Source organism: Henckelia pumila, chromosome 1 (genome assembly GCF_033568475.1).
Source record: "Henckelia pumila isolate YLH828 chromosome 1, ASM3356847v2, whole genome shotgun sequence".
In the NCBI taxonomy this organism is placed as follows: Eukaryota; Viridiplantae; Streptophyta; class Magnoliopsida; order Lamiales; family Gesneriaceae; genus Henckelia; species Henckelia pumila.
Window position 1 is genome coordinate 93,763,265 of NC_133120.1, and position 23,207 is coordinate 93,786,471.

Genomic DNA, 23,207 nt, shown 5'->3' on the forward strand with positions numbered 1-23,207 from the left:
TATAATTTAATATAATAAATAATATATTTTGAATTTTAAAAAATCCAAACTTATATAAATAGACAAAAATATATATATATTTAACATAGTTTGAAGCTAAATAAATATGTAAATATATTCAAAATATCAATTATAGTTATAAATTATTTAAATAATGAATTATTTCTTTTAAAAAAATAATTTTTAAAATAATTTTTTAAATGAAGTAAAAATTCTAAATAATAATGTATATATATATAAATATTAAATTTAAAGTTTTAAAAATAAAAAATTTAAATTTCAAAAATAAAAATAAAAAATTTCGAAAAACCGGTTCAACCGATTTTTCGGTTCTTTACCGGTTCTGACCGGTCGAACCGGCAGGTCCGGTCCGGTTTCAAAAACATTATATATATAAATATATATATATATATATATATATATATATATATATATATATATATATATATATATATATATCAAGACAAACAAAAATGTAATAATAATATTAACACAAAAATAACGTGAAACGGTCTCACAAGTCAATTTTGTGAGACGAATATCGTATTTGGACCGTCATGAAAAATATTACTTTACATGTCGAAAATATTACTTTTAATTATAAATATGAGCAAAATTGACGGTCTCACAGATGAAGATAGTAAATAGTAATATTTACTCCAATGAGATGATCATGTAGGTGAGTATTGTAACATAAATCAGTTATTATGGTCATCTATTAAAATATAACAAAAATTCATATGAGAAGGTCTCAAAGGTCATTTTTTAAGACGGGTCTCTTACATGACTTATCCATTAAAAAGTATTATATTTTATGCCAAAAATATTACTTATTATTATAAATATGGGTAGAGTTGATCCGTCTCAAATAAATATTACTCTTAAAATATTTACCTTTAATATTAAAAATATTACTTATTATTTCTGATCATCTATTAAACTATTTACCACTAATGTTAAACATATTATTTGTTATTTTAAATATTCACGGATTCGTGAAATATGAGATAGTAAAAAATATTATTATTATTATAGTCCTTATTGAGCATGAGGTCATGGCTCCTGTAAAGCAAAAGGCTCGTAGAATTCGTAACTCCCTTTTAACCGTTCCCTATCCATTTTCAGACCCTCGTTTTCCGCACCCCTCTCTCCTCTTTTCATTTGAATTTCAATTTCAATCCAAGAATCGTTAACCTACCCGATTGATTGATTGATTCTTCCTGAAATGAGCAACCAGCTGCCACTTGAGTTAGTGTCCAATCTGCAGGACGTGCTCTCCAACCGCAAGAAAATGAGTGGGAACGATGGTGACAATGAATCGTCGGAGCCCAGCAACCGTGACGATGATTCGGCTCATCCCTCTTCTTCTGGTAATGGTTGCGATGATGGGTCCAAGCCTGTCATATTGCTCACCAACAGCGATGGTCTTGAATCACCCGGTCTTCGTTCTTTGGTGGATTCCATTGTCCGTCTGGGATTGTACAGTGTTCATGTTTGCGCTCCGCAGTCGTAATTCACCTTCTCATTCTGAGATTTGGGCATGTTTTCTTTCTTTTTTTTATTGCTGATTTTCTGGTGGTGATGGGTTTCCAGGGACAAATCTTCGTCAGGGCATGCCTTGTCATCGAAGGAGACAGTCGAGGTGGTGTCGGTGGAAGTTAACGGTGCCGTTGCTTATGAAATTTCTGGTACAACCGCGTCTTTCTCTTTGATATTTGCTGTTAATGTATGGGTTTGATTTTAGCTGGATGGACCCAGTAGGGGTAGCGTCGTAGTGGTCCATGTCCATCTATAATGGGAAAAAATTCAAGCGTATCCCCGTTGCTGTGAAATTATTAATGGGTTGGATGTTAAGGAGTTATTTGAGATCCTACATGAGCTCTATATAAGTGGATTAATGTGGAGTAAATGCTGTTTGCTCTGTGCAACTTTCAGGGACTCCTGCGGATTGTGTATCATTAGCGCTGTCCGGTGCACTATTTTCATGGTCCAAGCCTCTGTTGGTATGTGTTTCATGCTTTGTCTATGGAAGTCTTGTTGTTTTTGGTGCTGTTTTGATGTTCTTTACATTGATTCATATTTAGGTGATAAGTGGTATTAACAAAGGTTCCAGCTGTGGTCACCACATGTATGTTGTAATTTATGTTGCCTATGATTTTTGTAATTGATGAGTTTTATCTTTGGAGTTTGAATTGATTTTTGGAAGCACTGACCTGTAAGGATGATTCCATTACATATAGGTTTCATTCTGGTGTTGTTGCTGGAGCTACAGAGGCAATATTGAATGATGTACCGTCCATTTCAATATCCCTGAACTGGTATGCTGATAGACCTTTTCTCTACTTCTCTACTATGTTATATGAGTATGGATGTATCTGATAAGTTGGCTATGAGATTTATGGCAGGAAAAAGGATGTGAGTCAAGAAAATGACTTCATGGATGCGGCCACCGTGTGCTTACCGATAATAAATGCAGCAATCCGAGACATAGAGAAGGGGGTTTTTGTTAAAGGTTTCTCACTGAACTTGGAAATTCCAACATCGCCGCTGGAAAACAAGGTCTGTTTCTATGATGTCATTTATTGCAGTGGTTCTCTATTGATGGAACCTTTTTTTGTGTGTAATGCTATTATTATGCTTTTGAAGATAGATGTGGAAGTAACTGGATAACTATCAGCTTAGTTCATTTAGTTAGATCATCTGACTGAGGACAAATCTTTTCACAGGGATTCAAGGTTGCCAAGAGAAGTCTTTGGAGGTCTACTTTTAGCTGGAAAGCCATTTCAGCCACCAAGAATCAGGCTTCTTCACGCTTCATGGGCGGGCCACCAGGCCTGGGCATGCAGTTTGCACAGCTCGGTCGTGATGCTTCTGCTGCCGTAAGTATCTCTTTTATGGGAGTATTTAGCCATTTATAGACATGTCACATCAAGTGTGTCTTTGTTCTCAAGGCATTCATTAGTACAAGTTTTATGATCTTTATATTCCTTTTCAGGGTGCTGCTCGCCGTCTGACCACCCAAAAAAAGGATATTGAGGTTGTTGAATCAGTTGGTGCAGCAGGGAAATCTGATTTTAAAAGGACAGTGAAACATTTTCGGCTGGAGGTATTTCTTACATTTTTCTTTTGGTTTCCAGTGTAATATGAAGCTTCTTTGCTGTTTGGTGGTTCAGTGGGGGTTGCTTATGTATTCTAACCTTATCAGAATAAAGAGGATTGTGAGTCCGTATGTAAGGCATGGTTTCCGTTAGAAATCATTGAATTTGACAGTAGAAACCCAAAGTCAAACTTGAAGCAGAGTTCCAACTCTCTTTAAAGACTCTGTTTCATTCTCGTGTTGTTTTTCTCTTGGTCTCATCAGATGTGTGCACATGAATCTAAGTGTGACAAGAATGTTAGAATTAAGACAATTGGTTCTTTTGATCCAATTTTATGAGATCGGTATTCTTCATTACACCTAAAAAGTCGGCTAAAGAACATTTGTTCAGTGCTTGCATTGTAACTCACTGGTTATAGTTCTCTAATGATTTTCATTGTATATTTATAATTCTTAGAATTGCCAAATGGTTTTTATTCCGTTAATTAAACCTGATAATATCTTCAGATGCATGATGAGCAGCTGATAGAAGAAAGCGAGGATATGGATTTTAGAGCACTTGGAAATGGTTTTGTAAGTATAACATCTACATCCTTGGTATTACACACATATTTCTTATTATATGCGTTAAGTTGTTTTGGATTCTCTGATGATATTTGAGTTTTACGGGTCCAATGGTATGTGATCAATCCTCTCATCTTGGAATAGGTTGTGGTGACTCCATTTACTGTTGCGACGCATTTAGATTCAGAGACCATAACCACTGCTTCAGACTGGATTTCTTCAGCTCTTCAAGCTGGTCAATAGGAAAAACCTTTGAATTTTAAGTCATTAGTGTGATTCTGCACATCTGAAAATTTGGTGTCTCAGTGAGCCCTCGTTGCACATTTTTTGTCAACCTATTTTGTCAACAGGCGAGGTCTCGTTTATTTACTTTTCCATTTCTGCAGCTACTTCGATTCTTGATCTTTCAATGCTCTACTGCAGCAAATGCTGCTGCCCCGTGTTACTTGGTGTCCGTGGGAAATAGCATAATTTTAGGTCTCTTGTTTGGAGTTGTCTGTTACAGACATGTTTGTAGGTTGTTTTGCTACCTAGTCTTTGTTTCCAGAAAAGATGGATGCTTTCTGAGATTTTTTTTTTGGTGCGACATTTTTTTAGCTTCTTGCTTACTTGCAGTTGCAGCGATTGTTTAGGTGCCTGTATTGGAACAGTGCCATCGATAAGTGGCCTATAAAAGTTTGTTATAAGTGCAAGTTTTGGGTTTTTTCCCCTGAGAGAAAAATCCGTAAATCAAGGTCGGAATTAAACAATACAAATATAATAAGGTTTCGTTTCGATGAATACTTAAAAAAATTATTAAATTATATTTTAAAAAAATATATATATAAAAGATTTTAAAAGTTGGTTTATGAATTTGTTCGATTCATTTGATTTGATTTTCATTTTCATTTTTCTCGGTTAATGCAAAATTAAATAAATAAAATAATTGTGTTTGTATAAAATTTATAACTTATTCATGTTTTCAAAAATCAACAATAAAATGCCTTAAAAAAATCAACAATAAAATGTAAAACCAACAAGTAATAGAAACAAGTTGCAACAATCATGTGCAACACAACAAAGTCGTCAAAAAGAGCACGAGGAATGCTTAAGTACCTTAATATTATATTCATCTCTCTAGATCACAATCAACTAAAAAAATGTCAAACAAAACATCTCCCAATTATTCTCTTAAAATTAGACTCGGGAGGGTAATTTTTTCGAATAGTATCATAAACTTTTTAAAAAAATTATTATCCAAACATATACTTTTAATTATTTTTAATTATAAAAAACTAAACACGTTTCTAAAATACACGTTGGAACAAAATTTTAGATATACTAAGGTGAAATACAATGAAAATTGCATGTACTTAAATAGATAGAGGAACCAATTGCTCATACAACTAAGACCATGCAGTTTAATTCTGAAAAATAATGGCTTATGTAAATCACAGAGAGTTTGGCATTTCTAAATAAAGTAGACGATGTTGTGAATATTTATTTTGCATAAAAAATTTAATTCGTAGACTTATTTTCATTTATTACATGATGGGTCATGGGTTTGGGGCCGTCAAGTGAATTGACCTGGCCCTGTCTACCAAATAAGTCTCGCTAATAGTAGGTCACTTTCTGTTTCAAAAAAAAAAAAAAAAAAAAGTAGGTCACTTTCACGTTCATGTTTATTTCATACGACTGTTTCAAAACTTTATCCATCAATTAAAAAACAGAACCTTTTTATTCTGTTTCGTAGCACTGCAACATGCCAATACATTATGGCTCGAAAGTTTTAAAATGCCTTAGTCAATGGATATGAATGTGCCTCGTTTATTTTATATCGTTTTCAATTAATTAATCGAGTTTTTTTAATAACATGATAACCAAAAGCTAAAATTTTTTGGTGCATACTGAATAAATATCGAATTAACGGAGAAATTAATCAATTTCAATTTTGTCTTCACCACGAGTCCACGACTATTTTACTCCTCTCATCTCCTTTGCCGGCAGAGAATATGCTTTGCCGACTTATTGCTATTTACTTTGTTTTCCACGTGGAATGCCAGTTTAGTTCATCAAGTAAACCTCCTTCCAAAGACACTACTTTGCATCTTACTCCATTCTATTATACTATACATATACACCTCCCACTTCAAGAAATTACTTAGTGCCATATCAATTATTCTAATTTAGTTACATATACTAAGCTAAGAATTGGGTACACACTGTGGACATCTATACGAGTATCGGCTGAGATGAAATGTATCTATTAAATGTATATGGATGTCATCTCAGTGATACTCACATAGATAGATTCCAACAAACGTGTTATCATTTTTCAACTGGACGGAGATTGGGTCTGGCCCTAGGTCTCCATGAATTATCTCATTTGGAATTGTCGAGAGCCTGGGAACCAAAGGACAGTTCGAACTCTTCGTGAACTCATTCGTAAAAAAAAAAAAAAAAAATTCTCTTCTTAGTTTTCCTGATGGAAACTAAATATTGGGGAATAGATAAAACTGAAAACAATACACAAATTGTTTGAAATCGTGACATTGAGTGTTCATCATATAAAAACATAATACATAGATTGTTTGAAATCTTGACATTGAGTGTTCATCATATAAAAACACACTCTTTGTGTGTACAAACATAGAAATACAGATAGCTCGTATACATTATAGTATTTATATGAGATAATATTAATGCATGTATCGAACTTCAATTTAGAAAAATAAAATAAAATACTTTTCCAGAAGATTGATAGTTGAAAAGATTATTATTTGGGTAAATGATTTAAAAATCCCTACCAACCCTTCAATCTTTATTTTAACTCCCTAACCACAATTTTTTTTATTTCAACTCTCTAGTGGTCCCCATTTTTGAATTAAATATTATTTAGTAACTAATCCTTTGTACGTGGCATTGTTAACCTATATCGAAACAGTCCCGCCCATGCAAGACTATCAGTTACGCAAGGTTTCCAGCCGATATACTCCGAATTAGGGTCCAACATGCTTTCGTAAGATGAATTAAATTCAAATACCTCTTTGACCAAAATGTCATCGGGTCATACCTGCCGAGTTTTACGAAGTGCTCCTCACACTCCAACCACGCAGTCGCAACAGATGGTTTCTGCACAAGCTCCTTCAACGACACCCAGCACAACCTTAATTCGTTTTCTACCTTAAGACGTATGATATATAAATTTAATTATAAAATATGAGCATGAAAGAACAAGAGGCTTTAAAGAAATTATTCATACATAATATTATTACATAAATCAACTCCTTTGAAGAGGAGAAGACAACTTGTTTAGCTACTTATAGTAGCTTTGTTCTTGAAATACATGAAAGAAAACTTAATACAATAGAAAGAAAAATATTACAACAATTTATTTGTAAGAAAACTGAAGGGAATGATCGATGTCTTCAGCTTCCTTGAACGCTTGTATTTATAGCTGAGGTTCCACTCATTTTACCGAGAAACTTCAGGAAATCTTACAGTTGTCTTGTATTTCTTTATGCCATTATTGATGACATCTTTTACTAGTGGAGGAGACAACTGTCTTGTATTTTTTATGTCATTATTGATGGCATATTTTACTAGTGGAGGAATCACATGCCTGACACTTTCTTTTGACTTTATTATCCTCACATGTTTGCTTTATTGTTGTCGGGGCATCTTTTGCTTTTGAAGTAGGCCCATGTGAAAACGCATCTTCAGTGGTCCTTGTCCACCTTTGCTTGTCTCGAAAAAATCCTTTCGATCCGTTCGGGGTCTAAAGGTTTTTCCAAATTCTGGCTTCTTCTGATTTGGGCATTCTGAGCAGATATTCTCTGACCATCGTCCAATATGAGTCATGTTACAAAATTTTCGGCGAGTTTCTTTATTCCTGGCAGCTTGTTGTTCCACAAAAGATTTCTCTTCTTTTCAAAGAGTTCTTCCGCAAAGGCTGTAGTTTTCCCTGTCATTGTGTTTAACAGGAACGATCCATTCACAGAATTCTGATAAAATTTAAATGAAAACTTGACTTTGTCCATCTCAGTAAGACAGACCCAAATACCCCATGTCCTTCTGGTTGAGATCTCATTTTCTCCGAAAGTGGACACTAAGGGTATTTCTTCAGTTTTAGGATCCTTGATAAATTTGTGACTATTTATATCAGGTCTCCTTAGCTTGATGAAATGAAAGGGTTCGTGTGATCCTTTCACTGTTGGTTCCGGAGCTGCACTGAAAAAGTATAACTCAAGCACATCTCCTCTGGACAAATGGTCGTTATTTGCCCATGTTTCTTGGACTGCTTCCTGAATCCATTTTGGTAACTGAGATATCTCAGGGAAGCTTGGTGACGTTGTATAAACTGAGGCCAAGGTTCCAAATTCATACCAGAGCTTTACATCCTTATGATTGACATTGTTTTTTAGCCAAACCCTTGGATATATCCCTGCCACATCAACCCTACAAGTGTTAGGGTTAATTTCACTTCTTGTACTTAATTTCTCCCACCTTTGTTGATAAACCTGAAATGGAGAAATAATAGTTGGGTTAGTATCGATCTTAGATTTGCCCTTGTCAGTGTTGGGCCTAAGATTGATCTCTTCCTCTTTTACCCCAGAGGCGGAGGGTTGACTTGATGAGGAATCCTCATCAATTGTTGCTTCATCTAGATCATCAAAAGCTGATGATAGATTATCACTTGTTTCTTGAGTTTTAGCTTCCTCAACATCTTGTTTCCCAACCGGTGGTTGTATTTCTTGTTTTTGTAAAACCAATGGTTTTATCATATCTTGTTTATGAGAAACCAATGGTTTCTCTATAGCCTTCACAATTGGCCCTTGAATAGCAGCCCATAGCTGTGTTTGAGCTTGCATACATCCTGTAATTCGATTAGATACTTTGATCAGATCAGCTTGTTGTAACCTGCCGACCATTTCAACATTAATGGCTAACTGGTTGAACTCGGTTTGAAGCAACCCAAGGTGTTCCCTGAGGGCTGAGATGCCTCTGCATTTTCATGATGGAATCCACGTCACTGCCTTCCATCTCTTGTTAAGAAATCTGCAAGAATATTTTCATCAGATTTAATAATAACAATATCAAAAATATAATTTTGACATAATGCTTGCCATCTTAATAACCTAGCTTTCTCAGGTTTAGATTCAATTTTATTTCTTAGAAAAGCTTTTACCTGGGTGTTATCAACCTTCAGAGTGAATTTTTTAGCAAGTAAAAATAATGTCTATTTTTCAAAAGCCCTTTTAACTACATAAAATTCCTTTTCGTTGATATGCCATCTGATGGCCTCTGATTTTGAAAAAAGACCGCTACAGTATCTGCATGGTATTTCCCCATCTGGAGTGATCTTGGTAAGGACTGCTGCCCACCAATCGTCACTGGCATCCGTAAATAATACCAGATCATCCTTATCTAAGGGTATAGCCATTTTTGGGAGATTCTTACATATCTCTTTTAATTGGTTTACCCTTTTAGTATGGTCATCGGTCCATATAAACCTAGCATTCTTTTTTAACAAAGGACTGAACACCTTTCTGTACATTGCTAGGTTGTTAATGAACATACCTGCAAAATTAACTACTCCAAGAAATCTCTGGAGTTGTTTTACGTCTTTGAGTTTATCTGAAAAATTCTTTACATTTTCCACAATATGGGGTTGCAGAATTATTCCAGTTTCATCAATCTCAATACCAAGGAATTCAATTTTCCTTGTTGCTATGACTGTTTTCTTTTCAGATAAGACCAGTCCTTCTTGTTTACAAATTTTAGAGAAAATCTCTAAGTGTTTAACGTGTTCGTCTATGTTTTTTGATGCTATCAGAATATCATCAATATAAACAAACATAAAGTTGAAATAATCTTTAAAAAGGTTATCCGTCTTTCTTTGAAATATCTAGGGTGCATTAGCCAATCCCATAGGCATAACTTCCCAAATATAGTGTCCTTGTGGAGTGGAGAAGGCTGTGAATTTCTTACTGCCTTCTTCCATTCGAATCTGGTAAAATCCAGACTTACAATCAAATTTTGAGAACACTATAGCATTTCGTACACAGCTAATTAGGTGTTATCTACTTGGTATGAAGTACCCATCAAACTTGAGGATTTTATTAATACCTTGGTAGTTAATAACTAGCCTGGGTTTCTCTCTTTTTATTTCACCATGATTTCTAACCAGAAAACCTGGGCTGCTATATGGTGAAACTCTTCTTTGATTAAACCAAGGTCCAAATGATCATTGATAATCATTCTCATATCCTTTTAATCTGTTATGTTCATCGGGACAGACTTATATCTGACGAATTCATACTCTTTACCTTCCTTTAGAGTAAGACTGACTTTGAGTTGATTTCTATCCCACCATGCCAAAGGATGCTCGTTGTAACTTTATTTGAGTCTCTTTTTGACATCTTCAAGGGATACCTTATTTTCTAACTCTATATCTCTGTGATTTAGAGTTACCTTGAGAAGCTCCATATCCTCTGTTTGGAGTTCTTGTTCTGTTGTTATTTTCAACATGGTTTCTCCAAACTTTCTTGGATCTTTCATTTTTGGATGAAAAAGTTGTCCTTTATCACCACGCTGGCTGCGAAATATTATCGGCAATTGTCGATAAAAAGCAACCTTGAGTCTTTGAACTATAATTTTATGATCACAAATTGTAGTGAACATAAATTTTCTTGACTCATTGTCTTGTGTGTACTTCTTAAACATTTGTAAGAAGTTATTTCCTAACAGGATATCAGCTCCTGTATCATGAAAATAGATTGGTGGTGTTTCTACCTTGTACCAAGGTGTTTGACTTGCACCTCCAATAAGGATCTCTACTTGTTTTATTCATTTGCAAAGAATTAAAATTCTTCGAGAGAAATCTCGTCCAGCAATTTTTGGCAATTCTTTTTCACATTCTTCAGGGAAGACTCCTCTTTTTGCTGTACAAATTTCTGCTCCCGAGTCAATATAAGCTGCAAAGTACTCAGCCTTATATTGTTCATACAACAACCCTATCGGAATGTATATGGAAAAATGACTTGTTGTCATTTTTTAAAGGGATTACTAAATGGCCCCGCCATTTTTAACAGACTGTGTTGTAATTCAGTAATCCGATTAAGACTATTTACCTTTAGTTTTTCTAAGGCCTCAGAAGGTAGAGTATGGTTACACATTTCTACTTCTTCAATGCGTTCTAGTAAATCATGTTCATGACTTATTAATTTCAGCAGTTGCTTCTTCCTCTGTTTGTGAACAGATTTTTCGAATCTAATTAAGGGATTGTCCCTTATCCAATTCTCTTAGTTTTCCATTTTGTAGAATTCTTATTGAATCCTCCAAGTATTTTCTTTTGCCATGAACTCTATTCCCTTTTCAAGGCGTTTTCATGGTTTATGGTCCTCCAGAAATTCTAGACCAAGAATGAGCTGATCCATTTCTTTTCCTGAAATTCCCCATATTTGAAATTTCAATTCTCCAATATTTATCACTCCTTGGTAAGTTTCTTTTTTCTGTTGTTCCAAATAGTAAATCGAGTTACAAGGGAACTGGTTTCGATGACTTGTAATTTCGAATACTATTTTCACTTCTTTCCATCCTTCTGGAGATCTAAGTTTTCCTATTATAGAAAACTCTTTTTCTTCTGGTGGAATTTCTTGAATAGGAGATTTGCCCCATCTCTTGCTTGTCATTCTGTCTTCTTGGAAAGATAACCTTCGGGGTTCTATTTTAAGGTCTCTGTATAGAGCAGGTCTGTCTTGAATTTGAATGTCTGTTTCCTGAATTAAAAGAAACTCGATTCTTTCCGGGTATATTAATTGAGCAACTTTCCCAAAGATCTCTGGAATTTCAATGAACTCATTTCTAATAAATAATTCAGAATGGTGAGTATTAGAAAGAGCATATGAAATTTGATACGTAATAGAATATGACCTATTACCTTCCTTCATTAGTCTTTTTTCCTTGAAGTTTTGATGCAACGTCAATGCTCGACTAAAATCTCTATCAGCTAAATTGTAGGCTATTCTTGGATAAATAACTCCCACAATTTTTCCTGCACACAAATTTCCCGAGATAGTTCCTAGAACCGCATCTTGTATATTCTCCATTCTTTTATCGCATACTACGATATCTATGAGTGAATCTATTTCCTCTTTAAAAGTAACTTTGATCATAATCTGGATTGCTCCAATATGAATCCAATATATTGTCTTTGCTACTTCTGCTTTTAATTTCTGTAATTCCTCTCGAATTTCCTCAAAGGGAATTAACTGCATCTCAATTTTATTACCGGTTAATTCCATAGGGATCGCCATTTCCCTTCTGGATACCTTATAAATCAAATTATGTCTTCTTTGTCTTAGCCCTAGGTTTCCTAAGACTCTTTCAACTTGTCCTGCCGAAAATCTTTGGTACTTTTGTAATGTTGGATTTTCTCTCATAATCATTTGAACCATATTATGAGATATCGTGGTTTGACTAAAGAACCCAGCCAAACTTTCATGTGTTTCATGCCGAAACACTTCCTCTTTACTCTGATTCTAATTCTAATTCATCCTCAGAAATTTCTCGACTAAACAATATCTCTTCTTCGTATATGCTTTCATCTGAGGGAATATCCTCAAATTGATATACTTGGACTAGATCTTGAAAGAAGACCGCATCATCCATATCTGGTGTTGCTTCAAAGAGTTTAACTCCTTTTTTCTCGTTTTCTGGATAATTTGTAGATATATGTCCTCTTGCTCCACATGTCCAGCAGTTGAAATCCTTGAAACTTTCACTTGCTCTTGTATGAGTTCTTCTGAAAGTTCTTTTTGATGGTGTTTTTTCCCTGCTTTGTGATAAGCCTGTTGTTGGGGATGTTCTTGTAGGTCCACTTCTTCTACCCGATCTATAAGATCTGACCTTTTGTTTGGACCAAAATGTTCTTGGTTTCCAAGAACTTTTCATTCTTTTATTATAGAGATTATTTCTGAATTTCTTCCTTTTAAATCCCTGTGATCTGTTTCCAATGATTGTTGGAAGATCATTTTCTCTACAACACAAAGGTGTACGCTTATCTATACCCCTTATTTTCTTGTAGTTCTTCTGTAATGCTGCCATATGGCACCATTCTGCTAATTTTCCTTTCAAAAAGGAGGCATGTCTTGCCAATGTATCAAGATTACCTGCAACATATTCTTTGATCAACATTTCTCTCCAGGGACTTGGCATTTTTGCGAAAAATAGCTGAATAGCTATATTTTCCTCGACTCCCGAATTCATCTGTATTTAGTGAATAACATAATGTATTCATCAACTAAACATATATCATGTAACTCGAGGCTATAAAGAGCTTGAGTATATCTTCTCTTTTTCTCTGTATCTTGATTATTGAAATAATCTACCCCTATGAATTGTTCTTTAAATAGGGTGACCATTCTTTCTCCAATCTCGCTGAGGGATTCTCCTGCTAAGATTGATTCCTTAGTTTCTAGCATAGTCATCTCCCATGCGATCTTAACAGATCCCATTAGACTCATTTCTAGAAGTTTAATGAATCCTTCTTTATTGAGATCTAATGTCCCTGCTGCTATTCTCATAGCTGACGTCCAATCATCTATAAGATCTTTTCTGTTTTTGAAGTCCAAAACATCAAGGTTTAACATAACCCCGTAAGGATTTATTGGTTCTAAAGAGTTTGATGGAGTGAGATTTTACTCCTTCTTGATCTGGTTTCTGCTGGATGTGAATTTTCTCTAACCTGGAACTCACTATGCGGTTCTTCTGTTTTAACCACATATCTTGGGGGATTTCCTATGGGTTGTTCACCCTCAGGGAAATTCATTTTTAGATCTACTACTTTCAGATTCGCAAATGAATCCGCAAGATCTTGTAGATCCTCGAGATTTAATCTTTCTAAAGTAGTCATCAGATAGTGTTTTTCTCTGATACTGCTTTTATAAGATTAATCATCATTTCATCATTGGTTAAAGGTTTTTGAACCATTTTGGTTTTACCTTTCTGATGTAACAAAGGTTCGGTACCAAATGAGAGTGGTAACCTTCCTCCTGTATTTCCTTTTCTAGAACCCGAAGTGTATTCTAGATTTATGATTTTATTTTGAAGATCCTTTAGAGTTCCAAGAATTTCTTCTTGTTTCTTAAGGATTTCATCAATTTGCCGAGGTATTTCATACAGCTGATTGCTGTAATATTGTACCGTCTTTTGAATTTCTCTAAGATCTCCGGAGAGTTTAGAGGAATCTGGGGTAATCTCTAAAAATTGAGAGTTAAAAATCATTTTTCTTTATCTCTTCAAAATTAAGAGCATTAATCACAACCTGTTGTAAGTAATCTATTGTGAATAGATTAACTTGTTTATACGATTTCATATGGATAAAATCCTCTTGATTCAAACCTTCGTTTGAAGTCATCTTTTGTAGGAATCTTCTCCTCAACAAAGAAAAACATGAATTAACGAATAATATTACGTCTGAATAATTAACTTAAAGCTTTGATACCATTTTGCGGATAATTCTTTATACTGCAAATGAGCACAAAATCTTCAGATTCAAGCATAAAACCTTTAAATTTTAAGCATAAAACCTATAGATTTCAAGCATAGATTAGCATAAATCCAGTACAAGAATTAAACATTAAAATATTCAAGTTTTGTGGTCCTAGGGAGTTATAGTAAATAATTTTTTGGCTAGAGAGTTATAATAAATTTAAAAAGGGTATTAGGAATTTTAGGACAATTCACTCTTATTATTTTTCCCCGACCGTGTCTCATTCTTCCACTCATTAATAGATAGTAAAACCATATTAATCAACTGCCGGCCAGTACTAAGTCTAGCTCTTCACACTAACAACGGCAATTACAATATTTTTGCGTGTCTATATCCATCCATTTCTATTTATTATTTTGGATTTTTTTCTAAATAAGTCAATTTTATCCATCCATTTCTTTTTATTAGTTTGGATTTTTTTCTAAATAAGTCATTTTGTCATCCCTGTGTTTTTTTTTTTAACGAAAATATTTGATTTTGTGAATGCACTATGTGTATATTTGTAAGTATCATCTACAAAAAAGTATATATAGTGATTTCAACACTATCATTTATCAAATACTCAATTTCTTAAGTATTATTCGATTATTTAGTAGTATGTAAGACCATAAGATAGGACGATACATAAAAATACAAAGATATTAAAATAGTAAATATGAAGTGGCCCACAACACCATTAGAATTACATTCGAGGAAATAAGAACATATGCCAAACAAGTTAAGTTTTCTCGGGACATAAAAAAACAAATTATGGGTGAAAATTTTGCATCATTTTGTGTGCAAAAATGGTAGTAATTGGATTAAAGTAATAAAAAGTGGTGTAATTAATTGATTAAATAATGATAAACAAATTTGAGATGAACATCGCTTTCTATACAAATTAAAAGAAAGAAAAAATGTTTCGTACTTGAGGATGCTTCATGGTTGGTGGTTGAGTGTTTAATGGATTTAGTTTATTTCCGTTTATATAAAATGGGTTTGGTATATTTGATTGGGTGTAGATTTGGTATTGAATTTTGGGATAAATATTGTTTAATTAGAACAACAACAATAATATAAGAATTAAGTGAACCGATCAATTAATAATAAAAATTAATTTTTGTTACATTAAATACACATGGGAGGGCTAAATATGCTACGGTTCAAAACTTACGGGACTTGAATTACTTGACACGGGCCCATATGAAAATTTCTACAATAATTTTGTAGGTAATTTTCTAAGAAACACGTATTTGTTATCTTTTATTTATAAATGGATTTTTTTTAAAAGCAAAATGAATTTTTTTTAAAAGAAAACCATATTCCATTAAATTAAAAAAATAATCCTTCAATACAATATCATAATCTCTTCCATGTGAATCCAATTGTCCGAATCTCCAATGCTATCACTCCCTCTAGTCCAAATTCTTCTACTGACTTGATTACTTCTTGAACCGTCAATAAAGAGTCCGAAAATATTATATCATTTTTGAGACCTAAATATAAACAAAAGTCCATCTCAAATTTGATTTACCATGTCATAGTTTATATAGCACAAATAACACACACACATACACTATCACATACATATATATGGATGTGTATGTATGTATATATACACTAGTTTTTCATTGCACGACTTGTTACGTGTTTGTAAAAATTTACTTTGATAAGATATAAAATAATAATTTTATTTTGATATAATTTGGCCGTAGAATAAGAGGTAGTGTGAGTTAATTACATGTCATATAACATATATGCTATTCAAAGAAGGTTAGTTGAATTTAAGTATTGAATAAATCATCATCAGCATCATTAATTAAATGCTGGAAAATTGCAAGCTTCATTCACTGGAAATTTCCATCTAATAAATTTTTTCTTGCAACACACTCCATACACGTAATTATGTTTCAAAAATTTGAGATTTCATCGATATTCAATCCTTATATAACAAGATATTCATAATATTTCGTTTTGCGCGAATCATATATCTTTTTCCTTTATTCATAAGACGATCAAATCCCACATTTGTTTATAATAAAAATAGTATTTTTAACTTAAAAATAATATATTTTCAAGAAATTGACCACTCCAATTTTTTGCGTATATATATATCGATGATTCTGTAGTGAATTGGGAGAATTGACCCCGAAACACTGGCATTGTTCCGGACTACCACTGGAGAAAAACAATAAATACCCGTGATTGCCCAAATTTCAATCTCTCTCCTCTGACCCATCAACTTTCCAGCCTTCGTTCTCCTTCGTCTCCCGTCCATTGCGATCTCTGCAACTTTTTCCAGCTTGATTTTCATCCGGGCTTCCCTTTGATTTCCATTTTGTCGATGTACATGTCTTTTATTTTCAGGTATGAACGGAAGAAAATAGTTTCGATGTTGTGGGCCTGTGTTTATGTGGATGTTGTGTATTTATCAGCATGGGCACGTGAATTGTTGAGAAAGAATGTGGAGTTTTGTTTTATTCGTCTTATTGCATTTGTTCTCGAATGTTCCAAAGGTGCACCGGAGCAATTTCTTAGCTTGCATTGTGGCTATGTGATCGTTGACGTTCTTTATTCTTTCTAACGATGTTTTCGAGATTGCGACGCATTTATGTTTCCCTGGTTTGATCGTCTTCAATGCTTGAGAAAGTAGTCAATTTTCTTCTTCTTTATTCTTCTTCTCCTTCCCTGAATATGTTTCTACCCCTTTTCGTGGATAGTTCTTTTATCTTGAATTTATGGTTTCTTGAGATGATTTCTGCTTTATTGATGCGTCAAATTTGATTTGTATCCGGGGTTGGTGGGATGTAGATTTTTCGGTTTATCTTGGTCAAAATTGATATGAAGATGTTAAAGGTTTCGGAAAATCTGCTTGTGGATAATATGAACTTCGATAAAGAAGAATATTTGGGTCTTGAGCATAAAGATTCCACTGAACTGTAATTGATATTGTGACATTAGAGTGAAGTTATTGTTGTTGCAAACTCGGTTCATGTGTTGCGGATTTAGTTTGTGCCCATTCTTATTGAAAATCTTGTCTGTGTTCACAGGTGGTACATGACTTTATTTGTTTTTTTGGGAATCCAGGTGATACATTTCTACCATATCTCAAGTATGGAGTTTTAAGGGAGAGGAAATCTGCATTTGGAAATATTGGTTTATCACTTAAGTATAATATGGTCACATGAGAAAGCCTTCACTTGTATGGTGAAGGCGAGTTTCAGGGGTTCCTTTCTGTAACTCTCAGTTTGTGGTGAGTTTTGTGGTGAGTTTTGTGTTGAGAGTAGACTTGTTTGAAAATGGCTGGGGGTAGGATAAGGGCAAAGATCCGTAGGAGCAGTCTGTACACTTTTGCTTGTTACCAATCACATCCTTCCGAGGCAGAAGGACCACATGACATTGAAGGACCTGGTTACTCTCGAATGGTTTATTGTAACCAGCCTCATATGCACCTGGAAAAACCTCTTAGATACTGCTCAAACTATATTTCTACCACCAAGTATAATGTCCTTACATTTCTTCCGAAGGCCATATTCGAACAGTTCAGACGTGTTGCCAACTTGTACTTTCTCTTGGCAGCAGTCTTGTCAATTACTCCTATATCACCTTTCTCTGCCGTAAGTATGATCGCTCCATTGGCTTTTGTGGTTGGATTGAGTATGGCTAAAGAAGCTCTGGAAGACTGGCGACGGTTCATACAGGACATGAAGGTCAATTTGCGTAGAGCCACTGTGCATAAAAAAGATGGTACATTTGGTCAAAAACCATGGATGAAAATTCAGGTCGGAAATGTAGTGAAAGTGGAAAAGGATCAGTTCTTCCCTGCGGATTTACTTCTCTTGTCTTCCAGTTATGAAGATGGTATTTGCTATGTCGAAACTATGAACTTAGACGGGGAGACAAATCTGAAAGTAAAACGATCCTTGGAGGCGACATTATCTCTTGATGATGATTCAACCTTTAAAGATTTCAATGCGACCATAAAATGTGAGGATCCCAATCCGAATCTCTACACTTTTGTTGGTAATTTTGAGTATAATCGCGAGCTCTATCCTCTTGATCCAAGTCAGATTCTCCTGAGAGATTCAAAGCTTAGGAACACGGCCTATGTTTATGGGGTAGTGGTATTCACCGGACATGATAGTAAAGTCATGCAAAATGCTACTAAATCACCTTCCAAAAGGAGCAGGGTTGAAAAACAAATGGACAAAATAATTTACATCCTTTTCACCCTCCTGGTGTTCATCTCATTCATAAGCTCTGTAGGTTTTATCGTGAAAACTAAATATGATTTGCCAACATGGTGGTATTTACAGGTCCCTGATGATAGGGGCTATTTTGATCCACGTAAGCCATTGGTGTCGGGGTTTTATCATCTGGTCACTGCTCTTATTTTATATGGATACTTAATACCAATTTCCCTCTATGTGTCAATCGAGGTTGTAAAAGTACTTCAAGCATTGTTCATAAACAAGGATCTTCATATGTATGACGAAGAGACTGGAACTCCTGCTCAAGCACGGACATCAAACTTAAACGAGGAGTTAGGACAGGTTGATACTATCCTCTCTGATAAAACTGGCACCTTGACGTGTAATCAAATGAACTTTCTAAAATGCTCCATCGCCGGCATTGCATACGGCGCATGTTCCAGCGACGTAGAGCTTGCTGCTGCAAAACAGATGGCTCTGGATGAAGATCGGCAGAGCAAAGCTGGCACGCCTCCGTCATGGGGGAGAAGTCGGCAAGGATCTGGGGAATCAGAAATTGAACTGGAGACCGTCATCACATCAAAAGATGAAGAGAACCGTAAGCCTGCATTAAAGGGGTTTAACTTTGAGGATAGCCGCCTCATGAATGGGAATTGGTTCAACGAACCTAGTGCAGATGCCATACTATTATTTTTCAGGATACTATCACTTTGTCACACTGCAATTCCAGAACAGGATGAAGAGACTGGTGTCTTCACCTATGAAGCAGAATCGCCAGATGAAGGATCATTTCTTGTTGCTGCCAGAGAATTTGGTTTTGAATTTTGTAAAAGAACACAGTCAAGCATATTTGTACGCGAAAGATATCCTTCCTTTCAAGAGCCTGTTGAAAGGTGAGACCAAGAATAAATAATTGCCATTTCTGCTGTGAAGATTGTTTTACCTCAGAGCTAAAATCTTACACATGTTTTCTTTCTTATTCAGGGAATTCAAAGTTCTTAATTTATTGGATTTCACTAGCAAAAGGAAAAGAATGTCTATTATTGTTCGGGATGAGAATGGTCAAATCCTTCTCCTGTGCAAAGGAGCAGACAGGTGTGTCATAACTCAAAATATGTTTGGTGATTGAAGTTCAATTTAAGATGCCGACTCCAACTCCTTCCATCCAACAAAAAAAAGTAAAAGGATCTTTACCAAAAGAAAAGAAAATAAACTGTTCTCCAGCTATTTGTGGCAGTATCAAGTTTAATCTTTGAATCAATATTTATGCCAAGACCCCAAATAAACTAGTGGCACACCCCGGCTTTAATTAAGAGAAGAGGTCTTAGTTCAAAGCCTGTTAAAACACCCACTCCAACCTGAATTTTTTTAAAAAATGAATAACTTTATAACAAATTAATATTTTTTAAAATTCTCTCTTTGGTAATTTTTCCCCATTATGGATGCTGAAGCCTTCAAACTTTGGTTTGATTCCTATCCACATCAATGTTCTCTTGAATTAATGCATACTTTACTTTGCAGCATCATCTTTGATAGGTTATCCAGGAATGGGAGAACATATGAGGAATCCACAACTAAACATTTGAATGATTATGGGGAGGTTGGACTACGTACTCTAGCTCTTGCATACAAGAAACTTGACGAGGCCGAGTATTCTGCCTGGAATGAAGATTTTATGAAAGCAAAGACCTCAATTGGTGGTGACAGGGACTTAATGCTCGAGCGCCTTTCTGATATGATGGAAAGGGATTTGATACTCATCGGTGCGACTGCTGTGGAGGACAAATTACAGAAAGGGGTGTGTGATGCGTTTCTGTTGCTCTGAAGCTATTTTTATTTTCTCTCGTAGACTCCCATTTTAAGCATAAAATATTATGTTTTTGGTAGGTGCCGCAATGCATAGACAAATTGGCTCAGGCTGGTCTAAAGATCTGGGTTCTGACAGGTGATAAAATGGAAACTGCAATTAATATAGGGTCAGTTTCTTACCATAAGAAAGTGGCTTTTAATGATTGAAGATATAGTAACTTGATAATCAAAGCATCTGAACTGCTAAACTGAAATACTGTCATCATGATGCAGATTTGCTTGTAGTTTGCTTCGACAAGGCATGAAGCAAATATGTATAACTGCTAATGTAGATGCGTTGGCCCAAAATTCTAAACAGGTACTCTTTAGTAGAGAAATGTCCATTATGTTTTTGGTGGTGAAAAATAATTTATTGTTTCCTTTGTTTCTGTTGTTCAGCAGACTGTGAAGGAGAACATAATGATGCAAATTAGTGATGGGTCTGAAATGATCAAGTTAGAAAAGGATCCCCATGCAGCATTTGCTTTGATAATTGATGGGAAAACTTTAACTTATGCTCTTGAGGATGACGTGAAGCATAGCTTTTTAAATTTGGCTATTAATTGTGCTTCAGTTATATGTTGTCGCGTGTCTCCAAAGCAGAAAGCTCTGGTAAAGCATTTTTATCTTCTTCTCAAAGAGTTCCGTACTCTCTACTTATGCTATCCGTTTCTTGAGCCTATTAACCAATTTGTTATTTTCGTTGCTAATCTAGAATTACCATTCCCTGCATCCTATGCTCATATTATTTGGCAATTAGGTAACAAGATTAGTAAAACAAGGGACAGGAAAAACCACATTAGCAATTGGTGATGGTGCGAATGATGTTGGTATGATTCAAGAAGCAGATATTGGTGTTGGCATCAGTGGATGTGAAGGAATGCAGGTTCGTAACATATCTGTCCTGTTTCTATTGCTACAGAAATCAAGGACGTCATCAGTTGCTCAGAAAATTGTCGTGTTTCTCTTTTGTCCACAAGTTCTTGCTTGATATCCTTGTTGATGGCATTACAGAAGAATTAAATCAAGTAAATTATTTAATAAACTATAATGTTATTGGTTGGATCGCAGAGTTAAACAGGCTTCATTTTGTGTCATAGGGTTGGTAGTTATCTGGTATCAGGTATTGATGGTAAGGTAAATCATTGTCATAATGATTAGAAGATTAAAGTTTCCATGAACCTTTTTTGTGGGAATATAGAGTCTCCAGGCGCTATGTTCTCAAATAAATAATCATGAAGAATCTAGCTTATCCGAGTTCAATTCACACTGGATATGGAAATTAGCGATAACGTTTCTTTTCTCACCTCTGTGAAAATCTGTTTCTTTTATGTTATCCAAAACAGTGGGACATAATATTAGCAGTTTTGCAGGCTGTAATGGCAAGTGACTTTGCAATCGCTCAGTTCCGGTTTTTGGAGAGGCTTCTTGTCGTACATGGGCATTGGTGTTACAAAAGAATAGCTCAGATGGTAATTACGTCACCACAAAATGATATTCCTTCATGCTATCATATCTAATTCTAACTTAGAACATGATTCTTTGGTTATAGATTTGCTATTTCTTTTACAAGAACATAGCTTTCGGCTTGACAATATTCTACTTTGAGGCATTTGCTGGATTTTCTGGGCAGTCAGTGTATGTTGACTGGTACATGCTTCTTTTCAACGTTGTTCTAACTTCCTTGCCTGTCATTTCGCTTGGAGTGTTTGAACAGGATGTAGATTCAGAAGTGTGCTTGCAGGTTTGTCTTTCCACCACACTTTTTCTAATTCTTTCGTGTATTGATGGGTTGTAACGACTGTGGGTATTGTTCTGTGTTGCTGTTTATACAAGCTATACAGCTTTTCAACAATGATGGTGTAATACACGGTACTGAATCAAATTGCTACTCATAATGCAGTTTCCAGCTTTATATCAGCAAGGGCCGAAAAATTTATTTTTCGACTGGTACAGAATATTTGGGTGGATGGCAAATGGTCTATACGCGTCTCTCATCATTTTCTTCCTCAACATCATCATCTTCTATGACCAAGCTTTTCGGCCTGGAGGCCAGACGGCAGATATGATTGCCGTAGGTACAGTAATGTTTACATGCGTCATTTGGGCTGTTAACTGCCAAATTGCGCTGACAATGAGCCATTTTACTTGGATACAACACTTTCTTGTTTGGGGTAGCGTCGCTTCTTGGTACCTCTTCCTTTTAATATACGGTGAACTACATCTATCGCTCAATGTAAATGCCTTTAGAATCCTCTTAGAAGTCTTGGCTCCGGCCCCAATATACTGGTGTGCCACCCTGTTGGTAACAGTGGCGTGTAATCTTCCATACCTTGCTCACATTTCATTCCAAAGATCATTCAATCCATTGGATCATCACGTGATCCAAGAGATCAAGTACTACAAAAGAGACATCAAGGATCGACATATGTGGAGGAGGGAACGGTCCAAGGCACGACAGACTACCAAGATCGGATTCACGGCAAGAGTTGACGCAAAAATAAGGCAGTTGAGAGGGAGATTGCAGAAGAAGTATTCATCTCATTGTACCAAAGTTGTAATGTCCCAACAAACTTGAGCATTTAACGTGGTTTTTCTAATTCTTGATAGCGCAGTTTGTATTCGGCTCTCTTTTTGGGCTTTATTGATTCATTGGTTTTTATTATTAAATTGCGGGGACTGCGTTCGGGGAGCGCTAAGGTGGTTTTACTTTTATGTAATATTCATTTTAAATTAAATAATTTTTTTCCAAAAAAATATTCTATTTTAAATATATCCTATATTGTTCGTGTAGATCTCTAGTTTAAAATTATAAAGCCGTAGTCACATAATCCGTGTACTTGTCAAAAAATATTTGTGAAAGAAGATATTTGAAACAAAATTATACCTGTATCAGAAAATAGGTAAGTGAGATCCTACCTATAAATTTGAAGTATAACTTTTTAAATTTTCAATCATTATTTGATCTTTATTT

At 35.0% G+C, this 23,207-nt stretch overlaps 2 protein-coding genes across 6 annotated transcripts; both read left to right on the forward strand.

Annotated features, from left to right (window-relative positions):
• Window positions 1-1,076: 1,076 nt before the first annotated feature.
• Window positions 1,077-4,348, forward strand: LOC140875210 (uncharacterized). Its single transcript, XM_073278813.1, has 10 exons — window positions 1,077-1,509; window positions 1,594-1,688; window positions 1,936-2,003; window positions 2,085-2,128; window positions 2,241-2,318; window positions 2,406-2,559; window positions 2,727-2,879; window positions 2,996-3,106; window positions 3,605-3,670; window positions 3,806-4,348. The coding sequence occupies exons 1-10, from the start codon at window positions 1,226-1,228 to the stop codon at window positions 3,902-3,904; spliced, it is 1,152 nt and encodes a 383-aa protein (XP_073134914.1). The 5' UTR covers window positions 1,077-1,225; the 3' UTR covers window positions 3,905-4,348.
• Window positions 4,349-16,273: 11,925 nt separating this feature from the next.
• LOC140877820 (probable phospholipid-transporting ATPase 4) lies at window positions 16,274-22,931 on the forward strand. 5 transcript variants are annotated; one of them, XM_073281403.1, is made up of 11 exons: window positions 16,274-16,541; window positions 17,225-19,278; window positions 19,370-19,480; window positions 19,907-20,183; window positions 20,273-20,361; window positions 20,468-20,552; window positions 20,633-20,845; window positions 20,994-21,119; window positions 21,607-21,705; window positions 21,786-21,977; window positions 22,137-22,931. In XM_073281403.1, the coding sequence occupies exons 2-11, from the start codon at window positions 17,474-17,476 to the stop codon at window positions 22,809-22,811; spliced, it is 3,672 nt and encodes a 1,223-aa protein (XP_073137504.1). In that variant the 5' UTR covers window positions 16,274-16,541; window positions 17,225-17,473; the 3' UTR covers window positions 22,812-22,931. The 5 variants fall into 5 exon arrangements, with proteins under 5 accessions (XP_073137504.1, XP_073137508.1, XP_073137523.1 ...); XM_073281407.1 differs by having other exon boundaries at window positions 17,262-19,278; XM_073281422.1 differs by having other exon boundaries at window positions 16,275-16,541; window positions 20,636-20,845.
• The last annotated feature ends 276 nt before the right edge of the window (window positions 22,932-23,207 follow it).